Consider the following 24,557-nt stretch of genomic DNA (forward strand, 5'->3'; position numbering starts at 1 on the left):
AAAATGTCTGGGGTCAGCATCACAGATAAGAGTTGACTGTCCGAAAAATATAAAGAATGGATACAGATATAGAAGGTCGGCTTTCAACTTCAGCTTCATAAAAGGGCAAGGAAAATGAACAGCCCATTTACACATGAGGAAATAAAGGCAGTAAAATCACTGCCTGGAAAAGTACAACCTCTCTACCAATTAAAGAAGTGCAAATAAAAACAACATCAAGGTATCACAACCTGCTTATTAAATTATCAACAATTAATGGAAATTATAACTAGAAATTACAAAACCCTATCTTGACAAGACTTAAGGAAACAGTATGTGTTTTGGGGAGCAGTATAAATTGGTTCAGTTTTCCTAAAAGACAGTCTAGAAATATGTGACAAGAGTTACAAAACTGTTTGTACATACTCCTTGATCCAGCATACCCTCAAGGAAATAACCTAAAAAGGAAAACATAATTTTTAAAGATATTTAAAGTAGTGCTATTTATAATCATGGAAAATATTTACTAACCTAATATATCATCATGATGGAATAGAATATAGCCATTGACAGTGACAGGTATACAAATATTGGGTCTTACACAGACATGGGTATTTGTAATAATATTAACAACAAAAAATGCTAAATTCTAAACTCACATGTTGAATCTGATAGTAGCCTTGCACAAAGAAGATTCAGAAAGGCATCTGGTAAAATGTAAATAGCTGGAGTTGAATGCACATGGTGTTCTTTGGGTACATGTCAAGTTGCTGGAATTCATAATAAAAAAGAAAATCTGAAGAAGAGGCAGCTCACATTGGTTTGATTTAGGCCTGCAAAGTTAAAGATCAAGGGCTTTAGAAAAATCCCCATACCAATGACAGACAGTGTTACTTACCAGACATGCTTGATCTCTCTGTTAGCTAGAATTTGTTTTGCTAGAATTCTCCATCAACCAGCACTTCTGCTTATCTAAATCTGTGAGAACTTGACATTTCTGAGGGGGTACATCACCAGACATTTGTGAATCTTCAAATTTGTCACCATTACAACATAGAACCTCTCCACCCCCACTAATGAACATTTTATTATCTGACTCAGAACCATTACTTTCTCAAGACCGTTACATTTCTCTTCACTTCCATCATCAGCACTAGTTTGCAAATAGTTTGCATTTCAGTGCCATTATTCACAGAGAAGCACATATTCTCTCTACCATGGTTACTGCACACCTATGTACCTTGTTAACAAATAGAGACCTATCAAGCCACATTGAGATGGGAATGCCAAGTGGTTGACTAGGTTCCCTCCTTTGCTTGGTGACTTGCCCTACAAACCAGTATTGTGAGGCCTTGCAAGTCAAATTCATACCCTTTGCAAAATGACCAGTTATTACACTTCATGGATCTTTAGGGCTACTCTCAAAGGGTTAAAACCTCAAATGTTAAATATGTTTATGCCAAAGAACTACTCTATGATAATAATTGTCATTGATAATTGAGCACCCAGAATGCCTTTTAAACAGATAAAATCGTGTTCTTTATAACTTTGGTATTAAGTCTATTCCACTGTATTTTAGGTCTTCGAAATTTAGCACATTAACATCTGGTATATATGAGGACTCAAATATACAAAAATTGCTCTCTTCCCCTGGCACATCCATTGTTTAATGATTGTGGGGCACCGAATTTCCTTAAATAGCATCAGGATTCCCAGAGCTTTATGGACCTCCCATTATTTTATTTTGTAAATCTTCATCGCACTTGTTACATGGGTGTATGTATATAGTTAATTAAAATGCATTTCGTTTTGAAAGTTTTTTTTCTTTTTTGGCTGCATTGGGTCTTTGTTGCTGTGCATGGGCTTTCTCTAGTTGCAGTGAGCAGGGGCTACTCTTCCTTGTGGCGCGCGGGCTTCTCATTCTTCTCATTGCAGTGGCTTCTCTTGTTGCAGAGCATGGGCTCTAGGCACGCAGGCTTCAGTAGTTGCAGCACACGGGCTCAGTAGTTGTGGCTCATGGGCTCTAGAGCGCAGGCGCAGTAGTTGTGGCACGTGGGCTTAGTTGCTCTGCGGCATGTGGGATCTTCCCGGACCAGGGCTCGAACCCGTGTCCCCTGCATTGGCAGGCGGATTCTTAACCACTGTGCCACCAGGGAACTCCTTGAGAGTTTTTTTTAATGGCTTTATACCTCTTAAGATACCCTGGTGAGTTGGGAACCTGGTAGATAATGACTGTTTAGAGCAGTGGATCTCAAAGTGTGATCTGGGACCAGCAATACCATCATCATCCTGGGAATTGTTAGAAATAAAAATTCTCCACTCTGCCCCAGACCTACCAAATTAGAAATTCTGGGGGTAGGACTAAGCCAACTATGTTTTAATAAGCCTTCCAGGTGAGTCTGATGCATGTTCAAGTTTCAGAACCACTGCCTATTAGAGAATAGAGCCTCAATAACCTCGGCCAGCCTGATCCTCCATTAAATTGTTCTCATGGATATCAAACCCTCCAGGCCCCTCCACAATGTGTCACATGCCCCTAAAATGTCTTTTATTAAATCTCTTGAGAAGGTTATGAGAATGCTGAAGAGGCAGCATGTTGTGCTGGCAAAAGCGTGGGCATTGGAGTCAGATGGACCTTAGTTGTAACTTCTCCTGGCTGCTTATTCTCTTTATGTTCCCTCAGTTGTTTAACCTCCATGAGTCTCATTTCTAACATGGGCAAGAGAATACTCAGGCTAGAAGATTGTCTTCAGGGTGAAACGAGATGGAGTCTGTTAACTGTCCAGTGCTGTGCCTGACACATGGTGGACTCTGAGTAAACAAGAGTGGTCATTACCGTCCCTTAGCACCATGTCTGTGACACTATGTAGGGTTCAGAGGAGTAATGGGAAGACCTTCTTGGAAACTCCAAGTTGGAGTCATTGGAAAGAGGAATCTAAGCTTCACCCAGGACAGCCCCAATATAGCAAGGACTTCTCTGATCTCTTCAAAGGACACTTTGCAGCAGGCTCCTGGGGGCTGTAGAAGGCTCAGAGTGAGTCCTGCCACTTGTATTTGCTGTTGCCAGACTAATTGTTCCTTGCTTGAAGTTCTGTGGCCCCAGAGGTGGAGAAGGGTGGCAACAACAAGCTCTCTGGGCCCTTCTCCCCTCCCTGTGTAGCCTCCTTGTATCTCACTTCCTGGATCTTGTAAATATTTCCTTCAGCAATAAGCTGGGAGTGGCTGTTTCTCTTGGAGCAGTCTTATCTTTTGGCTGCCCAGGAAAGGGGAAGGGGAGAGGGGCTGGGACTGTGCACTCTTGCTGCTGAGATCCTGGAATGCCAAGCTATTGTGGTGAGGTTAAAAATAAAAATTCCAAACAAGAAAACTTCAAAAGGCCCAAGGAGGAGGCGGGAGGAGATTTTTCAGTCTCTGAAAATACTGGTTTGCATTTTCAATTACTATGAGCCCCTCCCCCCCAAAAAAAAAGATAGTAACAAAAGGGGAAAATCTATTCATCAGAAGAACAGGCAACCTGTGCCAAGAGGAAAAGAGAAGAACAGCCCAGGACTTGGCACACGATTTGCTTTTGTTTTTGAGATGTAGGCCCCTTGCTGGTGTCAACAAAGCCCTTTCTCAGACTTAGCTTTCATGCTTCCTCCCCTCTCTTCAGCAAGGAGCTAAAGTCTTTGAGAACACCTTGGGGATGAATGTAGTGCAAGTACCTTTTGCCTTAACTCAGAAGTCCTTGCTTCAGTGGGATTTCCCTTGGAGCCAGATAAGGCAAGTTTCAGTCTGGACATTACTACTTCTTAATAGCTGGGAAAATTAATGACCCTCTCGAAGCCTCAGGATCCTCACCTGCAAACTGGCACTAATGGTAATTACTTCAATGAGCTGGTGTGAAGATTAATAGAAATACCTACATGAAAGTGCCTACAACATTGTGTGACACATATAGTAAGTAAGAAGTAAGAAACCATAGTTCTTTTCCCTTAATTTAGCTCCTTATCCTCCACTCTAGGGAAGAATCCTTACTTCATCCCAAAGAAGAGTTGTAGATTTAGATTTCTCTGCATATAGGTGGCTTGAGCCCTTTGAAACTAGGGCCTCTAGAGACCAATATCCTTGGCTTGAGCCTGACACACTTCAATGGAAGGCTCCCACTCACCAGTCTGCTTCAGCTATTAGTGCCTGGAAAGCAAGGGCTACGGGTTTTGCTCCCCTGAGATCTGGTCACCTTGCACAGTGTAATACTGAATGACAGCTTGGATGACTTGTACACACATTGGCCCAGCTGGTCCCATTGAGGGCAGTCCTTCCCCTTTTCTGGAGTCTTGCCTAGTTCTGCTCCCCTGATGTAAATGACTCTGCAAGGTTCAGGCTGCCCTTACACAAGCTGTGTCGGTGGGAGAGCAGTGCTTTTGAAATTAGGATTGATGCAGAGAATAGCAATTTCCAGGTTGCCTTGCTAGAGCCTAGTGCTTCAGGGTGGTGTCACAGTGCCATAAATTGGTGCACCAGATGTCCCTAGAAGGGTGTGCTCTTTTCTTCCAACTGGTTCTGGAGTTGGCTACTTAGAGGTAAATTCTGTAACGCTGACATAAGTGATTCATACCTAAACAAGACAACATAGAATATCTAGTCTTGTTGATCGTCACACTGCTTTTAAGCTGAAACTTGCCTTTTATTCTCTCTCCCTTTTAGTAAATGAGAAGAGTGAGTGAATGAGCCTAGGATTAAAATCCTTGGTTATCTAGGGCCTCCTGGCCCGGCAGCCATGTAGCTGAGCTGGGACCCCAGGCCTCTTGGTTTCTTGGCTATTAAGCAGGGCTGAACATTAACCAGGGAACAGTGCAGTTCAACTCCCTTGATGGGAACAAGGAGCAGGGCTGAAGCATACAGCAGTGAAGGCTGTACACTGCACAGTTTGCACAACCATATGCAGTGGCCCTGAGTAAGGACTTCACTCTAATAATAAGCATAGTTCTGTCATTTATTAATCAATTTTCCATGTACCCAGCATCATTGCTAGGTCCCTTTTATTTTATATGGTTAATCCTCACAGCAGCTTTGTTAAGATAGATATTTTACTGAAACTGAGGTCAATTAAATACTTTCCTCAAGGTCATGCAGCTTTTGGGTTCTGGAGGCAGATTTTTAAATTTTACTGAAATTCAAACCCAAGTCTTTCTAACACTGTGTTCTTTGTGTTCTGCTCTGTTGCCTTTCCTGTGCCCTGGCAAGGAAAGAGTGCTGAATTTGATGACTATCATGGAGCAGGGTTTTTCTCACCACAGCTGCAGGACATTGGCCCAACTTGAGCCTTTGGAGACGTTCCTTTCACCACCTGCATCTCATAAGATCTAGATTAGAGATGAAGGTGGGGAAGAACAGGAGAGGCAAGGACAGAAGGTAGGAATGTGTGTGCTGAGGGGTGGGACACATACTGTACAGATTGGAAACCAACCTAACTGGAACAAATAACTCTATCCCCAAACCTCTACCTCCAAAACACAACACTCCCATCTTTTTCACCCTGGACCTTTGTTTCCATAGTATGATCCCTGAACCACTGGTATTAGAATCCCTTTGGGAAATTGTTTAAAATGTAGATTCCTGGGCTCCACCACAGAGGTACTAAATCTCAATTTCTATTGATAGAAGTGGAGCCGAGGAATTTGGATTTTAAAGAGCATCTTCAGGTAATTCCAATTAAGAGCCACTTCGATTAGGAACAACTGCCTCAGACCAATGGTTTCCAACTTTTTGGATCATGCACCCTTCTCAGAAAGAATTGTTTTGAGCATTCACCTTTAATATGTGTTGGTAGTTTATTAATACATTACTTATATCTACTAATGTTCTAATATTTATGTTTTTAAATGCAAAAAAACAATGAGTTTTGCATTAGTATTCCTCAATGAGAATGGTCTCTGGTCTTCCTTTATGTATGTTCTAGTTGCTGGGTTTTGGTATTGATGTTATGCAGGATTGTTTTCTTCTCCCACTAGTCTCTAGATTCCAGAATCTAGAAAGCGTAAATAGCATTGAGGTTGTCTGTTCCTTGAAGGTTAACACAAGATCATGGGAGTGTGCTGTTTTTTTGGTCAAATTTATCAAATTTTTTTCCTATGATAACTGGTGGTTTAGATATTTTCGTTCTTCTGCAATTCGTTTTGGTAATTATATTTTCCTAGAAAACTAAGTTTTCAAATCTGTTTTCATAGAGTAGAGCAAAGTGTTTTCTTACTCTTTTCATTTACTTTGTAACTGTGGTTATTATTTCTCCATTTCTAATTTTGCGCATTTAGGGTTTTTAATTAAATTAGCAAAAGGTTTATCTGTTTTATGGTTTTATATTTTCTTTTGAAGAAAGGTTTGGCTTTAATTATTAGTTCTATCATTTGTTTTCTAGTGTATTAATTTCTGCCATTAGTTTTATTTCTGCTTTGCTTAGGTCTATTTTTGTGGCTCTTAACTTCTTTTGTTGAAAGCATAATTCATTTATGTTAATTTGTTTTTATGTATTAATATAAGTATTTAAGACTATCAATTTTCCTTTAATCAACCACATCCTCTTGCTTCTGATATTTTCATTGTTGGTATTTTCTAGGTAGTCTACAATTTTAGATTAGATCGCCTCTTTGACTAGAGTGGGGGATATTTTCTCCCTTTTATTTTCTGTGTGCTAGAAGTATTTGTTTTTCATTTTGCTATTAATTTCTAGTGTTATTGTGACTAGATACAGTATTGTCATCAGCTGAAAAAGTCTTATATTTTGTTTCTGCTTTTTCTACCTTTGCATTTTCTACATATTTGCTTTATGAATTTTGATGCTACGTTATTTGGTACATAAAGATTCAGGGTAATTAGATCTTAATTGTGATTTCTAATCATTAATATTATAGTGCCCTTCTTTGTCTTGTTTATTGCTTTTTGCCTTTAATTCAACTTTTTTTATGATATGAATATCATGGTCCTTGGGGGTTTTTTGGGAATTAGCTCAGTTATTAAGTATTCATTGAATGCCGACTATGTGCCAGGCAGTAGGTACCAGATGAATGAGACACACAAGATCTCTGCCCTTGTGGGGGTGTATGCTCTGAGAAAGGCAAAATAGAAAAAATGATAATTAAGGATAAGTTGTCTCTACTTTAGATAAGGTGGTCAGGAAAGGCCTCTCTTCCTGATAGCATTTATCATCCTATTACTTCCCACTCACCACCTTGTTTGTTTGTTTCCTGAGGGAGGAAATGCCAGGTGGAACAGTTTGTACACAAGGGATTATTATAATCTTAAGGAGCTATAGGTGGGCTAAGGTCCAAATGAGAAGAGAATGGGGATGTGTGGCTATGAATTTCTGATCTACATGAGGGATGAGCTAGCCAGGATGGGGACTGCAGATGAGGGGAATGAAGGAGATTTTGCTTTCCATTCTATCTGACCTGGGCCACCATTATGTGTATTATTATTTTTTGAGGAAATATTCTCAGTCTTCAATGTGACTACCGAATGGATATTCTGTCTGATGATTTAATTGAACTGCTGGAATTTCCTGTCACTAGGCAGTACTTAGCATGATGCTGATTGCTCACAGACTACAGCAGGAAACCAGATCTTCTGGCTTAGAGGGCTTAACTCTTTAAACTCAGAGATTAAAGAGATGTCCTTTGCTTTGGTCCCTCTTTATTATACAGAAGTTTAACTTTTTATACATATTTAAATAAACCTGGACTTGTTTTCCTTGCATATACTTTTCTATTACTTATGAGATGAGAGTCTTATTTCACCTCACAAGTCATAGTTTTAAAGTTTTCTGATAGTTTTTTCTTATAACTATATAATATATATACATATATACACATATAACACATATTAAAATTTTATACACACACACACACACACCCTTAACTCTTGAATCTGAAATTTATTTTGGTATATAATATATGGTGCAGCTCCAAATAACACTGCTCTGCAATTGTCTCAAAAATATCTATTAAATAATCTTTATCTTCTTGTTATGGAAGGTGAATTATATATGACATTTTTATAAATAGTTTGATAGGTTTCTGGACTTTCAATTATGTTCTATTAGTCAGTAAAACAGTTTTAATTATAATTGCTTTATATTATGCTTTATGCCTTACTTACCCCCCATTTCTTTTGTAGCAAAATATGTTTTTTATTATACAGTAGTCTCCATGTATCTGTGGGAGATATATTCCAAGACCCTCTGTGGATGCCTGAAACCACAGATAGTACTGAACCCTATATATACTATGTTTCTTTTAAATACATACATACTGATGATAAAGTTTAATTTGTGAATTAGGTAGAGTAAGAGATTAACAGTAATAACTAATAATAGAACATTATAACAATATACTGTAATAAAAGTTATATGAATTCTGTCTCTCTCCTTGATCAACTTCCTCAACTCTGCCAGAAACATGGCAGTGGCTTCTTCATTGACAGATGCAGCCTTTCCAGTAACTTTCCTGTTGTTCAGTCCAAACCTATTCCTAAATCTTTGTAACCATCTCTTACTTGCAGTAAATGGCTGAAGTCACTTGTTTCAGGGGATCCCTTGCTGAAGTCTTCGTATAAGCTCCATGTTTTCTGGCGCAACACGTTGCTGTCAGTAGGAACATGCTTTCTGTTCATGTCTTCCATCCACAAATTTAATGCCTTTCCATCTTACCTAAGCCCATATCATGCACTCTGGCTGTAACTTTTGCAGTTTGAGGTATGACAGCAGGCACGAATTTCTTTTTCCTTCTTCGTGATTTGATGGATACAAGATTCGTTCTTACCATAGATCTTAGCAACCTCAGCATATGATTTTTTCCCTTTCCTTATTAAGTCAAGAACGTTCACCTTTTCACTTAAAGGAAGCACTTTACAGCTTCTCTTTGGCAGATCTAAATTGCCAGCATCTCTACTCTTAGGCCTTGGGGCCATTATTAAGTAAAATAAAGGTTACTTGAACACAAACACTGTGACACGGTGACAGTCCATCTGATAACCTAGACAGCTACTAAGTGACTAATGGGTGGGATCCTCTGGACAAAGGGATGATTTAAGTTCCTGGGCAGGATGGAGCAGGACGGTGGGAGATTTCATCACACTACTCAGAATAGTGTGCACTTTAAAACTTATGAATTGTTTATTTTGGGAATTTTCCATTTACTATTTTTTGGACTGTGGTTGACTACATGTAGCTGAAACCTTGGAAAATGAAACAGCGGACAAATGGGGACTACCATATCCTGCTTTATTTTGCAAGTTAACACAAAAATTCTATAGTTAAAAGCCCTGGTGAGAATTCTGATTGGAATTGCATTAGAAAGATATATTTTAAATCCAAAATAGCAGATATTTGTGAATGGCCTGCTCGATGTTTTTTGGTACCAGTATAAGAACATGGACAGAAAGTATACATGCCAAATTCATGATATAGCTTGCATGTAGAGAGGCAGCAGGGGAATAGAAGTGGGGAGTGAAACAAAGGATATTATTATTTTAAAAATTCATGAAGCATAGATGGTAAAGTATTAAAATGTGCTAATTGTGGGCAGTAGGTGGGAACATGAATATTTATTATAACGATCTCTGTATGTTTTTAAACATTTGAAATGTTTCATAATTAAAAACAAAACAAAAACAACAGATGTAGCAGGATAACCACACTTGCAAGCCCCAGAACACAGCACATTTGAGTGGGGTGCTGTGTATATCCAGACTTTGGAGCTAGACTCTCCATGTTCAAATCCTAGCTCTGCCACTTACCAGCTTTATGACCCTGAGCAATGACTTAACCTGCCCATGCCTCAGTTCCCCCAGCTTTAAAATCAGGACAATAATAATAGCTACTTCCTAGGGTTATTGTGAGCATTAAATAAGTTAAGACATGGAAAGCACTTAAAACAGTGTCTGGCACTTAGTATGCACTCAGTAAGTGTTAGCTATCAGTATTATATATCATATATTATTATTACTACACTTACTACCTATATTATATTGTTTTGTGGCCGTTTTAAATTTTATATAAATGATGTTATCCAAAATTATGGGACCATCTGCAACGTGCTTGCTTTGTACAACCTTTATCTGCTGTTTTGCAGGGAAATGGCTCATTCCAAGGCTAGCTTTTCATGGGCAACCCCCTTCCATCCTTGCTTTGAGAACCCAGCACTGGACTTGTCAAGCTACCGAGCAATCTCTTCTCTTGACCTCCTTGGAGACTTCAAGCACTCCTCAAAAAAACCAGAGGAAACCTCCGTTTATGAAGAGGAGAGCTCCCTAGCCTCCGTGCCCCGCCCACTGCGCAGCCGGGCCTTCTCAGAGAGCCACATCAGCTTGGATCCTCAGAGCTCCCGGGCCTGGGGGCAGCATAGGAAGGAGCCCTTTACCAAAGTTGATGAGATCCAGCCAGATCCTCTGGGTGCCAGGAAGAAGGCCTTTCCTCCTCCTCGCCCTCCTCCTCCCAACTGGGAGAAGTACAGGCTATTTCGTGCAGCCCAGCAGCAGCAGCAACAGCAGCAGAAGCAGCAAAAGCAGCAGCAAGAGGAGGAGGAAGAGGAGGAGGAAGAGGAAGAAGAGGAAGAGGGGGTGGAGGAGGAGGAGGGGGAGGAGGAAGAGCTGCCACCCCAGTATTTCAGTTCAGAAACCACTGGTTCCAGTGCCCTCAATCCTGAGGAGGTCCTGGAGCAGCCCCAACCGCTGGGCTTTGGCCACCTGGAGGCTTCAAGGCAGGGCTCACAAAGCCTTCCAGCAGAGCAAGAGTCCTTTGCTCTCCATTCCAGCAATTTCCTGCCTCCAGTAAGGGGCCATTTGGGATCTCAAGCTGAGAAGGCTCTGCCCCCTTGCTATTATGGCATTGGTGGGCTTTGGAGAACATCAGAGCAGGAGACCACTGATTCCCCCAAGTAAGTGCTTATGAAAGACGTTAGGTCCCTGAAGAGGTGGCAGCATGAGTTTGAATTCCACCTTCACCATTTGCCAGCTGTGTGACCTTGGGCTGGTCAATTAAACTATTTCCAGCCTCAGTTTTCTCACCTAGAAAATGGGCATGATGATACATGGTTGTTGTGAATATGAGGATAATCCACGTAAAAGACATAGCCCCATACTTAGCACATAGTAGGTACTCAGTAAATGTCATTGATGTTCTTATCCCTAAATATCACTATCAAGGTACTATATTTATTTTTTTCTAGTTTGTCTTTAAGGTATGCATCAGTTTCTGGCCCCTGAGCAATAAGGCATTAAACCCTTATTGCCTTGTGGCCTTTTCCAGAAGCCTGGCTCAGGTCCTTTACTGCCTTTTCTGCTGCTTGCTCTCTAGAACAAGAGGCCAGCTCACAACCTGACCTGCCTCTGCTCTAGGACCTGTCTGAGCTTCTAAACTCTTCCCCCACCCCCAGCATCAAAGGCGTTCCTGGGGTTGGATGCTTTATGCCCTGACCATTCCTTACAACAGCCAAAGGCATTCTTTTCATCTTCCACTTTCTCCATCACCCCCACGCTTGTTTCCTCTGCCTCTTTGCATTTGCTTCAGTGGGCAAATGGTAGTACCAAAAGTGGTAGTTGAGAGGGTCAGCTGTCTGGGCAGAGAGGCCAAAGAAGGAGTGTACTCTGGCCACAGAACTGTTCCTTTCACTCTGCCAATGCTCATTGGCGTGCCCCACAATGTGTGGTTGTCCTCTTTGCTCCAAAACAAAAGAGCTTTGGCTTTCGGCTCTGCCAATCCTCCTGCAGAGAGCTCCACCAACTCTCTGCTGGGGATGGTGATGAGGGGCAGGTGTCTATCCTTTTACTGCTTTCTTTAAATACCTTTACAGAAGGAACTTGCCTGAGACTTGTTGCTATTAGAAGTACCTTGTTATTGTGTCTTTTACTGATGGACAAATCCATTACTTGGCTATCTGGAGCTAGTTGACAAGTTTTCCAGCCTAAGGTGCCACAGGCACAGCACTTACAGGGCCTGGCTCCCAGACACTATGAGAATTTGTCAGATCCCTAGTGGCTGCTTCTCAAGCTGCCCATCTACCTGGGAAGTATTCTTATTGTAATTAGAAAACATTTGTGGAAAGTGACTGTGGATTGTTACCTATCACAGCAGAGAGAAGAGAAGGCAACCTAGCACATAGTAGGCACTTAATATTTCTGAAGAATGAATAAATGAATGAATGATCATGTATTAAGCATTTGATATGTTTCAGACACTGCTAGTCATTTTATATCTATTATTTCATTGAATTCTCCCAATGGCCCTATGGGCCATTATTATTCCCATTTGACAGATGTGGAAACTAAAGCTGAGTAAAATAAGGGACTACCTAACTCAGAATTACACAGAAAAGACCCAAAGCCAGATCTTGCTCCAAAATCCATGCTTCTTTTGCCATCCTAGGCAGCCTCTCTCAGGGAGATCTGGTTCCTGCAGTAGCCAGGCCTTTACTTAGACCTCCTGTCCCCTGGAAGGCAATGTGTACCAGAGGTAGTAGTTACAGGCCCCAGGCTTACCCCTTTCAGCCTCCTAGTCCTTCCTCCTTTATGTACCTCCATTCATCTTGGCACCTTGTCCAGAGAGAAGGAAATTGCTATTACTAGAGATCTTGTAACTTGTTCCACAGATTTTTTTTCTCTTAATGACTATGGGATGCAAGGGGAAACATTTGTTTGCACACAAGCCTGGCTTGTGGCTGCAAAAAATCAATTATAGATGCTTCTTTGAGTGATGGAGATTTAAGGAAAAACATCATTCCCGACATAGCTAATATTTTTTGCCTCTTTACTATGTGCCAAGTATTGTTCTAAGCACATTTGTGTATTGACTGATTTAATCTTCACAACAAGCCTATGAAATAGATACCATTAGTTTCCTACAGTTTTTAGATGAGAAAAGTGAGGCACAGGGATATAAATTAAGTTGCAGAAGATCACAGGTAGCCAACTACATCACCCCAGGATCTCTGGGCTCCTCAAGAAGATCCTATTCCAGACCCTCAGAGAGCACAGGGTTCTACCCAGCAGGAAGTGTCTTTAAGGTTTTGTAAGGGAAAGCAGTGTTAAGGGCAAGTAGATGTGTAATATTTTGAAACTCAAATGCAAAAAAAAAAAGACATCCTTATTTCAGCCACGTTAAACTAGGGTCTCTCTGTAACCCACATACTCTTTAGTTACAAAATGTCAGGATACATGTAGAAGCAGGTGAGTGGAATTATTGAGCATTCGTTAAATCTGATAACTCTGATTTAATTACAGGTATTGTTTGCTTTATGGACTCTATGCATTTTCTCTCAGTGCCCTGGAGAAGGAATCTTATTTTTGCAACAAAGTTCATTATCAAGGTCAAATTATGTTCTCATAGATCTCCTATAACCTCTGCCCTATTAATGGAGAGTATGAGGAGAGGAGCCCTAGAACACAGTGCCTGATATGATACACTATAATATAGTACAGGGCCATGTCTGCTAGGGAACTGAGTCTCTAATTAGCACATCCTTTTTCAAAATTTTTCTCCAGTTTTATTGAGATATAATTGACAGATAGCCACATCCTTTTTTTAAAAAAAAAATTCTGTGCTTTCTTTCAGTACTTTTGAACTTTCAACTCGCACAGATGCCCCTAAATATTTTTCTTATAGGTAGGAATTCCCTAAATTCATACATTTATATTTCCTCCAGAATGTTCTCTCTTCTCTGCTAACATAGATACAGTCCAACCAGAAAATTCCTTACATGCAGGGTTTTATGTGATGTCAAGTTGACCCTTTGGCAGTATAGTATAGTGGCTAAAAGCACAGATTCTGGAGTTAGGTCACCTAGGTCTAAATCACGGGTCTGCCATTTACTGTCGTGATCCCGGGAAAGCCACTTTACCTCTCAGTGCCTCATGTTCCTTATCCATAAAGTGGTTGTCATGAGCATTACATTTTATGTCTATATTTACACACACACACACACACACACACACACACACACACACACACACACACACATATATATCTTAGGACAGCTCCTGGGTATAGTAAGCACTATGTGAACGTTAGCTAGTAGTGCTCTTTTATCAGTGCTATCAGCTTAAAAACCTACATGTAAAATGAATACCTAGGATGAGCAATATTGGCATGCCCAAATTTCTTTTGTGTGATGAATTAGGAGACAGCATAGCATGAATCAGTAAATAGCTGTGGAGCCTTTTACCCATTATTTTTGACCTTTATCTAAGAGCTGCAAATAGCTGCAAAAATGACTAATGAGTTTCTCCTATTTTTCCTTTCAAACAGCTAGAGGTTAGTGAAGGGGCAGTGACACAGACAGGTGGAGGGTAGGGATGGCTGGTAGGCAACAAGAACATAGTGGGGGGTGGGTTTCCCCCTCTTATAAAACATAGGCGGAATTATTTGCCCCTCCATCACTGAACCCTAACATTGAAGCATTTCATTTCTTTCCTCACATCAGACCAGAAGCTTTGATGGCAGAAGAGTCCAAACCTAAGCCAGCATGGAGCCAGAGCTACTTCTTTCCTGAGGAGCAGTTCTCTTTCATGGGCTGGGGCTCCGAGAAGCAGCACCTCAACCCCGCAGGCTTCAGTGAACCCAAGACAACAGGGTCTGCTGTTACACTTGTCAAGCCCCTGGGCACCACTGGTTCCATTTCCCCCCATTTCATTCTGCAACCATGGAGGAGGCTGGGACCACTGGGGATATGCCAGAAGTTGAGAGGTGTTATCCCTTCTCAGGCCAAAGGCCTGCCCCACCTCAGGCAATCTCAGAAGAGCTCATGAGAGATGTGGTGGGCCGTGAAAAGTCTCTGGCAGGGGTGCTAAACTCATCCTCCAACACAGTGACCACTGCTGAGGTCATGGGTGACCTCTTTGCTGTGGGAGAGATGCAGTGGAGGGGTTATTTCAAGCAGGAGTGGCACCACCAGGAAAGGTGAAAATGATGAGCGTGTCCAGGAAAGCCAGGGGTGCCTTTATAAGCAAGCGGACTAGATAGAGCCAGGTTGGGCTGGCATCCAGGATGGGTAGGCTGGAGCCCAACAGCCTTAGAGGACAAATAGCTAAGGTCTCAGACATGTCCCTACCACCTAGCCCCTCCCACGGGATCCATGTACTGGGACCCTGAACCAAGGGGAATCACTGATGATCAGAAGCCTGGAACTTTAGGGGCCTACTAGTTTTTTCTGGATTTTATTGGGGTGTTAATGACCAAACCCATTGACCTCTAAAGAAGTCCCCCCAGCTGTGGAAGTCAGGGATGTAGAAATAGCCTTCTAAGTTCTTCAAGTTGGCCTTGACTTGGTTTCTAGAGAGCCTTCACATGGCCTGTTTATGTTTGAACAGTGCCTCCCCGTCCATTATTTCCTTATTTTATAACTCCTTGGTGAAGCGGGGTCCCACTTTATAAATGAGGAAATTAAGGAGCAGAAAGGTCAGCAGGCTGTCAACAGAGGTGCTCAAATGGTCATTTTTTTGTTTCCACAGACAAGAGTTTCAGCACTTCTCACCTCCTCAAGGTGCCCCAGGGATCCCTACCTCTTATTCAGCTTATTACAATATTTCCGTGGCCAAAGCAGAGCTGCTGAACAAGTTGAAAGACCAACCTGAGATGGCAGAGATTGGCCTGGGAGAGGAGGAAATTGACCACGAACTGGCTCAAAAAAAGGTGAAGTTTTTGGCATGCCTTAGAGATTTACTGCATTTAGCTTGAGTGTGTCTGGAGGTTGACCTGCCCTCTACACAATCCAGAATATCTTGGTACATTCCTGTATTTTCAATATGGAAATCAAATAGCCTGTCTGGGTTTCTCACAAGTGTAACTGCAGTCTCTTTTTGATCCAGTCAATTATAGTAATAATAGTATAGTAATCATCATCATCATCATCATCATCACAGTGTCTCTCAAATCCTAAAACCAACTCTATAAGATAGACATTACTGTCTTCCTTTTACCAGTTGAGAGGACCAGATTACCCAGGGTTACAGACTAAGTGTTGATCCAGGACTCAAAGTCAAGACTGTCTGACTTTCTACTCTGAAATAAGCCAGCCTTGTAAGTAACTCGCTACCCAAGGCACATCAGAGTCTTTGCCAGTAAGCTCTAACCAATGGCAGCCATTGATTTTATTCTGTGTAACTTCCAAAGAGAGAGCAGACTGGCCAAGAAAGAAAAGGAAAAATTATAGGCCAGTCAACTTTAATATTTATTTGCAAGGATAGTCAATCATCTCTTAAAAGTACTAAAATAGATAAATGGAGATGATGTTGTTCTGAAGCCTCCCCTTTCTTCCTCTAAGTACCACTAGCCTGGGTTTCTAATCAAATTCCTGGAATCACTTTGCCCTCCCTGCACTTACCCCTTTTATTTCATAAGCAAATAGGGTTTCCATGGCAACCTCAAAGGCCCAATTTACCACTTTGTAGACATCTGAACTCAATGCAAATTGCTCTTCTGCCCATATTTCTTATTCAGGACATGACCTGTACAAAAGCTCAAGGCCATTTGCAAGAGACCCCCACCACTTTCCAATCTGGAGCAAAATGTCAGGGAAAGAATAGGAAGCATGGTGGCATCAAAGTTTTATTGATCCAGGTGCCTGCTTCCTTGGATTCCATTTTTCCTAAGTATGACAGGGCTGCTCCTGGCTCACCCAGGATTTTTTTTTATTAGGAGCAAACCTAATAAACGTCTGATGAGGAGAAGAGAGACATGATCAGAAATGGCAAAGCACAGAACAGCAGATAGTGACTTGAAGTGATTGTGGGTGGGCTAAGACAGTTTTTGTCTCTGAGGAAAACAGGTGAGGAAGGTCACCGATTTGTAATATCCCAGAAAAGCCACTCAGCTCTAGCTGGGTCTGTGATGACTCCACAGCTCTATCCACTACTCTTTCCCCAGAGTTGAAGTTCAGGTTATAAAGCCCAAGTGCTGAGAAACAAAGGGCTCTGTCCACTTTCTTACTTCCAGATCTATGGGACCTAAGAGCTGGGGGAAGGTAGGTGATTTTCCAAGTTGATCATTTGGCCCCCAGCCCTCCCTTGTCCCTGGCACTGAGTTTTGTTTGGGAAAGCAGAGGGTGCGGATATAACTGGGAGCTTCTTGGCATCTAATTGTGTTGCCTCATTCATATCATTGATCCTTAATTTCCAGTGGGTTTTGGAAATTTCCCTAAATGTAAACCTATTACACTTTACACTAAGATCATGGTGAGCTCCTGACTTCTGACCAGTTCTGAATTATGACACCTGGCCCAGACCCAGAGCAGGCTCTCTTGTCCTTTGTCACCTCGGACATCTCTAAATAAAGGACAAGAAAAGAACATACTCTACATAACTACAAGCTTATGCTCCCAGAGTGCCTGAGCAGGAATAGTAATAAAACACTGAAGCATACTTCCTATATAGAAGACACTATTCTAAGCATGTAGTATGTATTAGCTCATTTCATTCTCATAACAACACTATGAGGTAAGTAATATTTTTACCCCATCTTTTAGATGGTGAAATTGAGGCACAGAGAGGTTGAGTAACTTGCTCAAGTTTACACCATTACTTTGTGGCAGAGATGGGGTTCAAACCCAGGTAGTCTGGCACTAGAGTCCATGCCACTGACCATAATGCAATACTGACTGCAAAGGGTGGGAGCAATCTGGGACAGGACTATTCTTGTCAGGACCTTGCAGGTAGACAGGTATTCATTAGCTCAGAGTGCCAGGTGGTGGTGGTGGTGGTGGTGGTAGTAGTAGTAGTAGTAGTAATAGTAGTAGTAGTAATAGTAGTAGTAGTAGTAGTAGTAACAGCATCAATAAACATATATTGAGCACTTAATGTGCCAGGCACAATACTAAGTACTTTACTCCTGTGATCACATCTAACCCTCACAACAATGGAGGGTTGGTGGAGGGCACTTCTCCAATTTACAGATGAGGAAACAGACGTCTCAGTGGGAATGGGTATCTTGCCCAAGGTCACACAGTTTGGAGGAGGTGGAATTGGAATCCAGGCATCTCTGACTCTAAAACTCCACTCTACCACACTACCTTCCTGTGAGTGCAGTCCCACAACTGGTTACACCTATAGGGGAGACAAATCAGAAGACACAAGCAGTCCTTCCCTTGAGAAACTTACAATCAGTAGTAGGAGAGGGATCAGATGCACACACAGGAAACAGAAACTGAACAACCTCAAATTACACTCAAGGGTTCTCATTCTAAAAGACTGGAGAGTTTAGAAAAGAAAAAGATCATTGAGAGAGGAGTTATGGAGGCAGGGGCTTCCAGCAGGGAGGGTAGGGGCAAAGCTGGGCTCTGAAGAAAGAATGGGAATAGCCAAAGTGAAGGAAGAGATAAAGAGCTGGCATAAGCAAATCAGGAATATAAGAATGAGTGTTGTGAACACAGCATGAGGGGGCTAATCCTCAGAGGTTCTGAGGAATGAGATTAGAATGGTAGGGTGAGGCCAGACTGAATCATAATCATAGCAGCTGCTTTTATTGAGCACTTAGTCTGTGCTAAACCCTTGGCATGCATTATCTCACTGAACCCTTATTACAATTCAGTGAAGTAGGTACTGCAGTTACCCCATTCTGCAGATAAAGAAAGCAAAACTCCATACAGAAATTCACCTAAGGTCACACAGCTAGGAAGTGGCAGAGCTAGCAGTCAAACCTAGTCATTATGACTCCAGGACTCACACTTTTATCCAAAAGGCCTCAAGAGCCAAGCTGAGTGGGGGAAGATCTAGCACAGTGTCATCAACATCAGAGGTACTGAAAGGGATTGAAGGAGAATGAATGAAGTAATAGGCAAACACTTGATGGCAGTGCTTTTCTTACCTATGCTCTCACAAGCATTCCTGTTTATTAAATAGCCTCAGCAAGTATTTAGTAAGTTACATTTGGCAAACGAGAACTAGCCAATGGGTACCACTCATCTAATGCCAAGAAGTTTGGTGGTGACAGAGATTGCTAGCAGATCTGAAGAGATGGGAAAGAAGGTGCCTGTCCAGAAAACTGGAATTGCTCATGACTTGCTCAGGTTTCCTTTGTTTGCAGTGACTAGGGTAGAGCCCGCCTTCGGTTATTTAGATCTCAAAACAGCGGTTCCAGGGACAGATCCGTTTCTGTCAGTCCCCATGCTCATCCTTTGCTTCTCCTGTTTATTTCTCCTAGATTCAGCTCATCGAAAGCATTGGCAGAAAACTTTCTGTCCTGCAGGAGGCCCAGCGAGGATTGCTGGAGGACATCACTGCCAATTCTGCCCTTGGGGAGGAGGTGGAGACCAACCTAAAAGCTGTCTGCAAATCCAATGAGTTTGAAAAATACCGTTTGTTTATTGGGGACCTGGACAAAGTAGTCAACCTGTTGCTGTCACTCTCTGGTCGACTGGCCCGTGTGGAAAATGCTCTCAACAGCATCGATTCAGAGGCCAACCAGGAGAAGGTAGGGTTGAGGTCTCCAGGGTGTGGATGGAGGGAAGTGCCATCTGCTTCTTCCCAGGGATCCCTCTTTCAAGTTTGGCTAGTCTGGAGGCAGCAGAGCATAGTGTGAAGAGTGTGGGCACTGGCTTTTAAGTGGAAATTCTGGCTTTACCACTAAGTAACTGTGTGATTGTGGGCAATTCACTTAACCTCACTCTGTCTCCATCCCTTCAAAAATAGGGTAAACACACTACCTACCTCATGAAACTTAAATTGGATAATCCATGTTAATGACTTAAAACAGAGCCTGGAACAAGATGAACACTAAATCATTGCTAGCTGCCAGTAGTAGTAGTAGTAATAGTAGCAAGTAGTTGAGATTGGGAGTCTGTCAATTTCATAGGTTGGGACACTGCATAATTCCTAAACCCAAATGACATTACCTTTTTCTATCCAAGTGGTTCTTGGATACAAATTTGAACCCACAGTGAAAGGCACATATGCTTGTGCATACACACATGGATACATATACACACACACACTCATACAGAGACACACACTGTTTTGAAAGCATCGTCACAGCGATGGTTTTTTTTTTTACCAGATGGAAGGTGTACGAGCTGGCTTTGTCAGAGCCTTCCCCCACCCCAATCCCAGTGGTGGTCCACAGATTAACAACAGCTTAGAGATAGAAAGAGGTGATTGCTCATCCCCCATCCAGAATCGCTGTCATGTTTATCCTCCCCTTGCTACAGGAAAGAAAGGCTTTTGCATGAAGGTGGACTTCAGGGCAAGAAATCTAGGACTGATCTCTGAGCAGAGGGGCTGGTGGCTTTGTGGGAGCGTCACTGGTGGAGCACTGGGTCGGGCAGATGACTGGTCATTGGGATAGCCCTTATTGGTCTTCTGCTTCCCCAGTTGGTGCTGATAGAGAAGAAGCAGCAGCTGACAGGGCAGTTGGCAGATGCCAAGGAGCTGAAGGAGCACATGGAGCGCCGGGAGAAGCTGGTGTTTGGTATGGTCTCCCGCTATCTGCCTCAGGACCAGCTCCAAGATTACCAGCACTTTGTGAAGATGAAATCTGCTCTCATCATTGAACAGCGAGAGCTGGAAGAGAAGATCAAGCTCGGGGAAGAGCAACTCAAATGTCTCAGGGAGAGCCTACTCCTGGGGCCCAGTAATTTCTAATTCCACCAGCAGACTGCCTGCACCATCCCTGCCCCGCCATAATGGGAAGCGCTTTCAATCCTTGTTAGCACTTTTGTTAGCAAGTAGATAACAGTTAGTTAGCAGTTTGTTCCATATTCTCTACCCTGGACGTCTCTCACTGCCCCTTAACCTAGCAGTGTTCCCAACCAGCTAAGAGGACCTGGGGAGGCCCCAAGCTTCTACCCAAGGGAGTAAGAGCAAGAAGCAGGAGCCGCAGCAAAGTGTGATCATACAACCACACTCTCCTTCCCACAGTTGGCACGGCCAAGCATTCACCACACACAGGACCAACAAAGTGCCTTCATTATCCTTTGTACTAGGACACCAGGAACATCATGTACTCAGCCCCCCGCCCCCACACCATCATCAGCCTTCGAAGTCTCAGAGAGAAGTTGCCTGTGCAGCTCCACTCTTCCCCAGGGCTCATGGCCCAGCCATTTCCCACAGAGATCTGGCTGTCTTGAGGGCATTCACCTACCACCAGCTTCAGGGCCTCACCCCAGCTTTTCAGTAGGAAGCACAGAAGGAGAAATGACATTTAACAGAATGTGAGCAGAGGTTGGGAATCACCCGATGCCCTGCTAGAAGGAGCTATGCTTAAACAAACTGGCTCTACCCCTGCCTTCCCCATTATCTAGCTGAGGGGGAGGAGGCCTATCTTCATCCCCAGCTAGTGTGGCCCTCCTCCTGTCCTAAGACTTTGGCCTACCACTTCCTGTTTCCTCGTGCCTTTTCACTGCTGGGAGTTACAGGTGCCTACCCTAAGGGCTTCACACTATGGGCCATGAATAGCTCTACTAAAGCTGACTTCTGGATACATGTTTTATTATTGGGGGGAGGGGGTTGTTGTTATATTTTAAATGGCCTTTTGATTTTATTTATTTTTATGTCTTGATGTTTTTTTTTTCTTTTTTAACTAATAAGGTAAGAAGAGGGAGTTGAAGAGGGAAAAGTTAGCCCAGAAGGAAAGCATTTTCTGCAGATCAGCCTGAATTCACCGTGGCTAGGTAAGCAAGTGCCAAGGCCTTGAATTCTTCCCACCATAGCTAACAAGTGTCTAAGGAAGGAGTTCTCACTTCGAACTCAGAGTTTCCCCACTGTGGCCTGGCCATATACTTCCCTTGAAGTCTGGATGACCATGAGCTTGGAGTTCCCCAACAGGCTTCAACTGCTTCTTATTTTTTCTTGAAACCAAAGAAATCTGAAAGGGACAAAGGTTCACCCATTTCTCCACCATTTCCAAGCTAAGGAAGGCGTACAGGTGAGCTCAGGAAGAGCTCCTCTATCTAATTGTTTTCTTATCCTGTGGCCTGGCTCGAGGAACCGAAATTCATGGTAGCTGGAAGCTCCAGCCAGGGCCAGCCTGCCAGAGCAAGTTATAATCCAGCCGGGATCTTAGGCACACAAATAATGAATGCTGCTCCTGTGGCCACCGGTAGCCAGTTTCTATCTTGGAAAAGCCCTCAGGTGGGTGATGGCAGGAAGGGAGTTGTGGCCAAATGCTGCCCTGTTACCCAGCTCAGTCTTCTGTTCCTTGCTAACTGGGGCCCATGCTTGGTATTGCACAGCCCTGTGCAGCCAACCCGGCATTGGCATCGCTTCTAGTTACTGCTCAGTTCCTCAGGGTCCTTGGAGGTTAACTGTAGCAGCAGGGGTGCCTCATTCAACCAAAGAATTTGCCAAGGAACTTTGCTGCTGCTACAAATACTGGTTGCTAGCTTCCGTTTCCTCTTCATTGTATTTGGAAACAATGGAAGAATCTTGGCCAGCGGGGTGTCCTGTGGGGAGGGGTGCCCTGAGTATGCTCTTAGTACACTGCTGCTGTCAGAACCACTGTTAAAATGTCAACCTGCCATTCTCCCATCAAGTGGAGGATTCTACTCTATTCAGGAAGGCTGACGGCTTATAAAGGGCTAGGTTTACCTAAGCCAAGGTTGCATGAGATGGGGGAATGCTTTGAATAGAGGCTGTGGTTGCCATCTTTTTTTTTTTTTTTTTTTTTTTTTTGTAAACAGGCTCTTAAACAGTGAGCAGGCGGAGATGTCCTCTACTGGGGAGGATGAGGCCAATGTAGCCCAACATTCTAATATTTTTTGTTGTTGTTGTCAGAACAGCTTTTTGGGAATATAGCCCAGGGAAAAAAGTGGCCACTTACCTGGACACCATGACCATGGCCTGGGCTTTTCTAGTCAGCATTAGAATGATTGTATCTTAAGTTTATCAGACTAAAAGTACTATTGACTTTGTTATTTGTGTCCCTTATCCCACGTCCAATTATTCTGAAGTTGGGATCAGCATACAAGAATGCTCATTTTCACACGGAGGGACAGTTTCCAAAGCACTTAATACTATATTGAGCAGTGAAGCTCGGCAGACAAAGGTGAACTACCAGACAGGCACAGATGCCCCACAGTGCTGACATGGCAGGCCCATCATGAGTGATAGCACTGCAAAGCCGCTGGTATTACTTGAGATGCAATATCTCTTGCCCGTTCTCATTTCCTGTGCTCAGCCCTCCACCAAGGCCTGCCAGGGAGTAGCAGTTTGGAAGGCAGGGCAAGGGATTTCCCCGTACAGGCCACAGTGGTTAATGTGTAAGCACAGTGGTTGAAATTTAGAGAGGAATCAGTGTAAGGGGCTCTGGGTAATTGAGTCTCCTTGAGTCCCACCAGCTGCAGACTCAGCCACGGTAGAGCAGTAAATGCTCAAGGGGAAGCCAAGAGAAAGGACAGAGACACTGAAAAAAAAAGCCCTAGAAAGTGAGAGACTGGAAGCTGAGGAACGGAGAGGGTGAAAAGATGAAAAGCCTCTTTCAAGGCCAGGTTCAGGTTCTGTTTTCCATTTCACCTCATGTGCCAAAATGCTGCCAAGGGGCACCGGAGCCACAGCCTTAACCTCAGCCTCCCTAAAGGTGCTGCTCTGCCAGTAGCAGGCCCCAAATGGAGGAAGCTGGGCACATTTCTGGCCACTTTCTCCTGTCTGGAGCTTGATGTCTCCCTCTGTCTTTGCCAAAGGAGTTGTCTATGCCAATAATATTTCTGTAACAGCATATTGTATTCTTTGAAGATTAGTAGGTCTTTAGAGGGGGGTGGGGCAGGGGGCAATTTCTATAGAGAAAGAACCAGTGTTTGTTGTACAAATGTTGGGGGGGGGTCATCTATCCCATGTGAAGCTATTATTTTTCTGAATTTATTGTTTCTGCATTTGTGTCCTCCACCACTCCCTTCTTGGCTGACATTGATATGCCTGCCAGATTGTCATCAAGGGTCATACTTCAATAAAAGGTGCTAAGGACAAAAAAAATTATCTCACGTGTTTTGACTAAGGTCATGGAAATTCCCTAATATTCTGCTGAAAAGTATTGGAAAGGAATTTGGTCACCTATCCATAGTCCTTCATAGGTAACCGTATGATCACAGCCTTACCCACATCCCTAAACCCTTACGCTGGCCCCTCAGGGATAGCATTGATGCTACACCATTCATTATTCCCAGTACAATAACTGAGAATTCAGGAAGAGTCAACAATAGGCATGATCTCAAGTGTAGACCTCAGCAGTATACAGAGTCCAGTTCTGGAGTCTATCCTGATCAGAGGTGAGCCACTTTCTAGACCTCCTCCAATCTTGAGTTCTCTCTTCTAGTATCATCTGACTTCTACCTGATAGTTCAGTCTCACACCTTTACTCTTAGTCACTGATCAGCTTTCCAAGATAACCTCAAGATTTAGACCCAAATACACTCCAGGCAGCTCCTCTGACCCTGAAAATCTTACTTGCCCCCCCATCCATACATTATTGATATCCCAACTGATCTCCTATTCCAGATATCCAGTGCAGTACAGTAGAAAGAGCCCAGTTTGGGTATTGGAGTGAACTGTGTTCAAATCCTGATTCTGCAACTTACTTCTTATTCTATGAATCTGGCTTATTTGCTCAACTTCTGAGTTCATTTTCTTAT

The 24,557-nt window shown here is 42.9% G+C and overlaps 1 protein-coding gene across 5 annotated transcripts in view; it reads left to right on the plus strand.

Annotated features, from left to right (window-relative positions):
• SHROOM4 (shroom family member 4) overlaps positions 1-23,887 on the plus strand; it is a 214,901-nt gene extending 191,014 nt beyond the window's left edge. For 4 of the 5 annotated variants that reach the window (XM_060087194.1, XM_060087197.1, XM_060087196.1 and 1 more), the window contains 5 exons: positions 10,086-10,889; positions 14,430-14,579; positions 15,457-15,637; positions 19,142-19,411; positions 20,308-23,887. In XM_060087194.1, the coding sequence (XP_059943177.1) occupies positions 10,086-10,889; positions 14,430-14,579; positions 15,457-15,637; positions 19,142-19,411; positions 20,308-20,577 (1,675 nt within the window). In that variant the 3' untranslated portion in view covers positions 20,578-23,887. The remainder of the gene's footprint in view (positions 1-10,085; positions 10,890-14,429; positions 14,580-15,456; positions 15,638-19,141; positions 19,412-20,307) is intronic. The other variant, XM_060087198.1, reaches the window with a different exon arrangement.
• The last annotated feature ends 670 nt before the right edge of the window (positions 23,888-24,557 follow it).

Source organism: Mesoplodon densirostris, chromosome X (genome assembly GCF_025265405.1).
Source record: "Mesoplodon densirostris isolate mMesDen1 chromosome X, mMesDen1 primary haplotype, whole genome shotgun sequence".
NCBI lineage: Eukaryota > Metazoa > Chordata > Mammalia > Artiodactyla > Ziphiidae > Mesoplodon > Mesoplodon densirostris.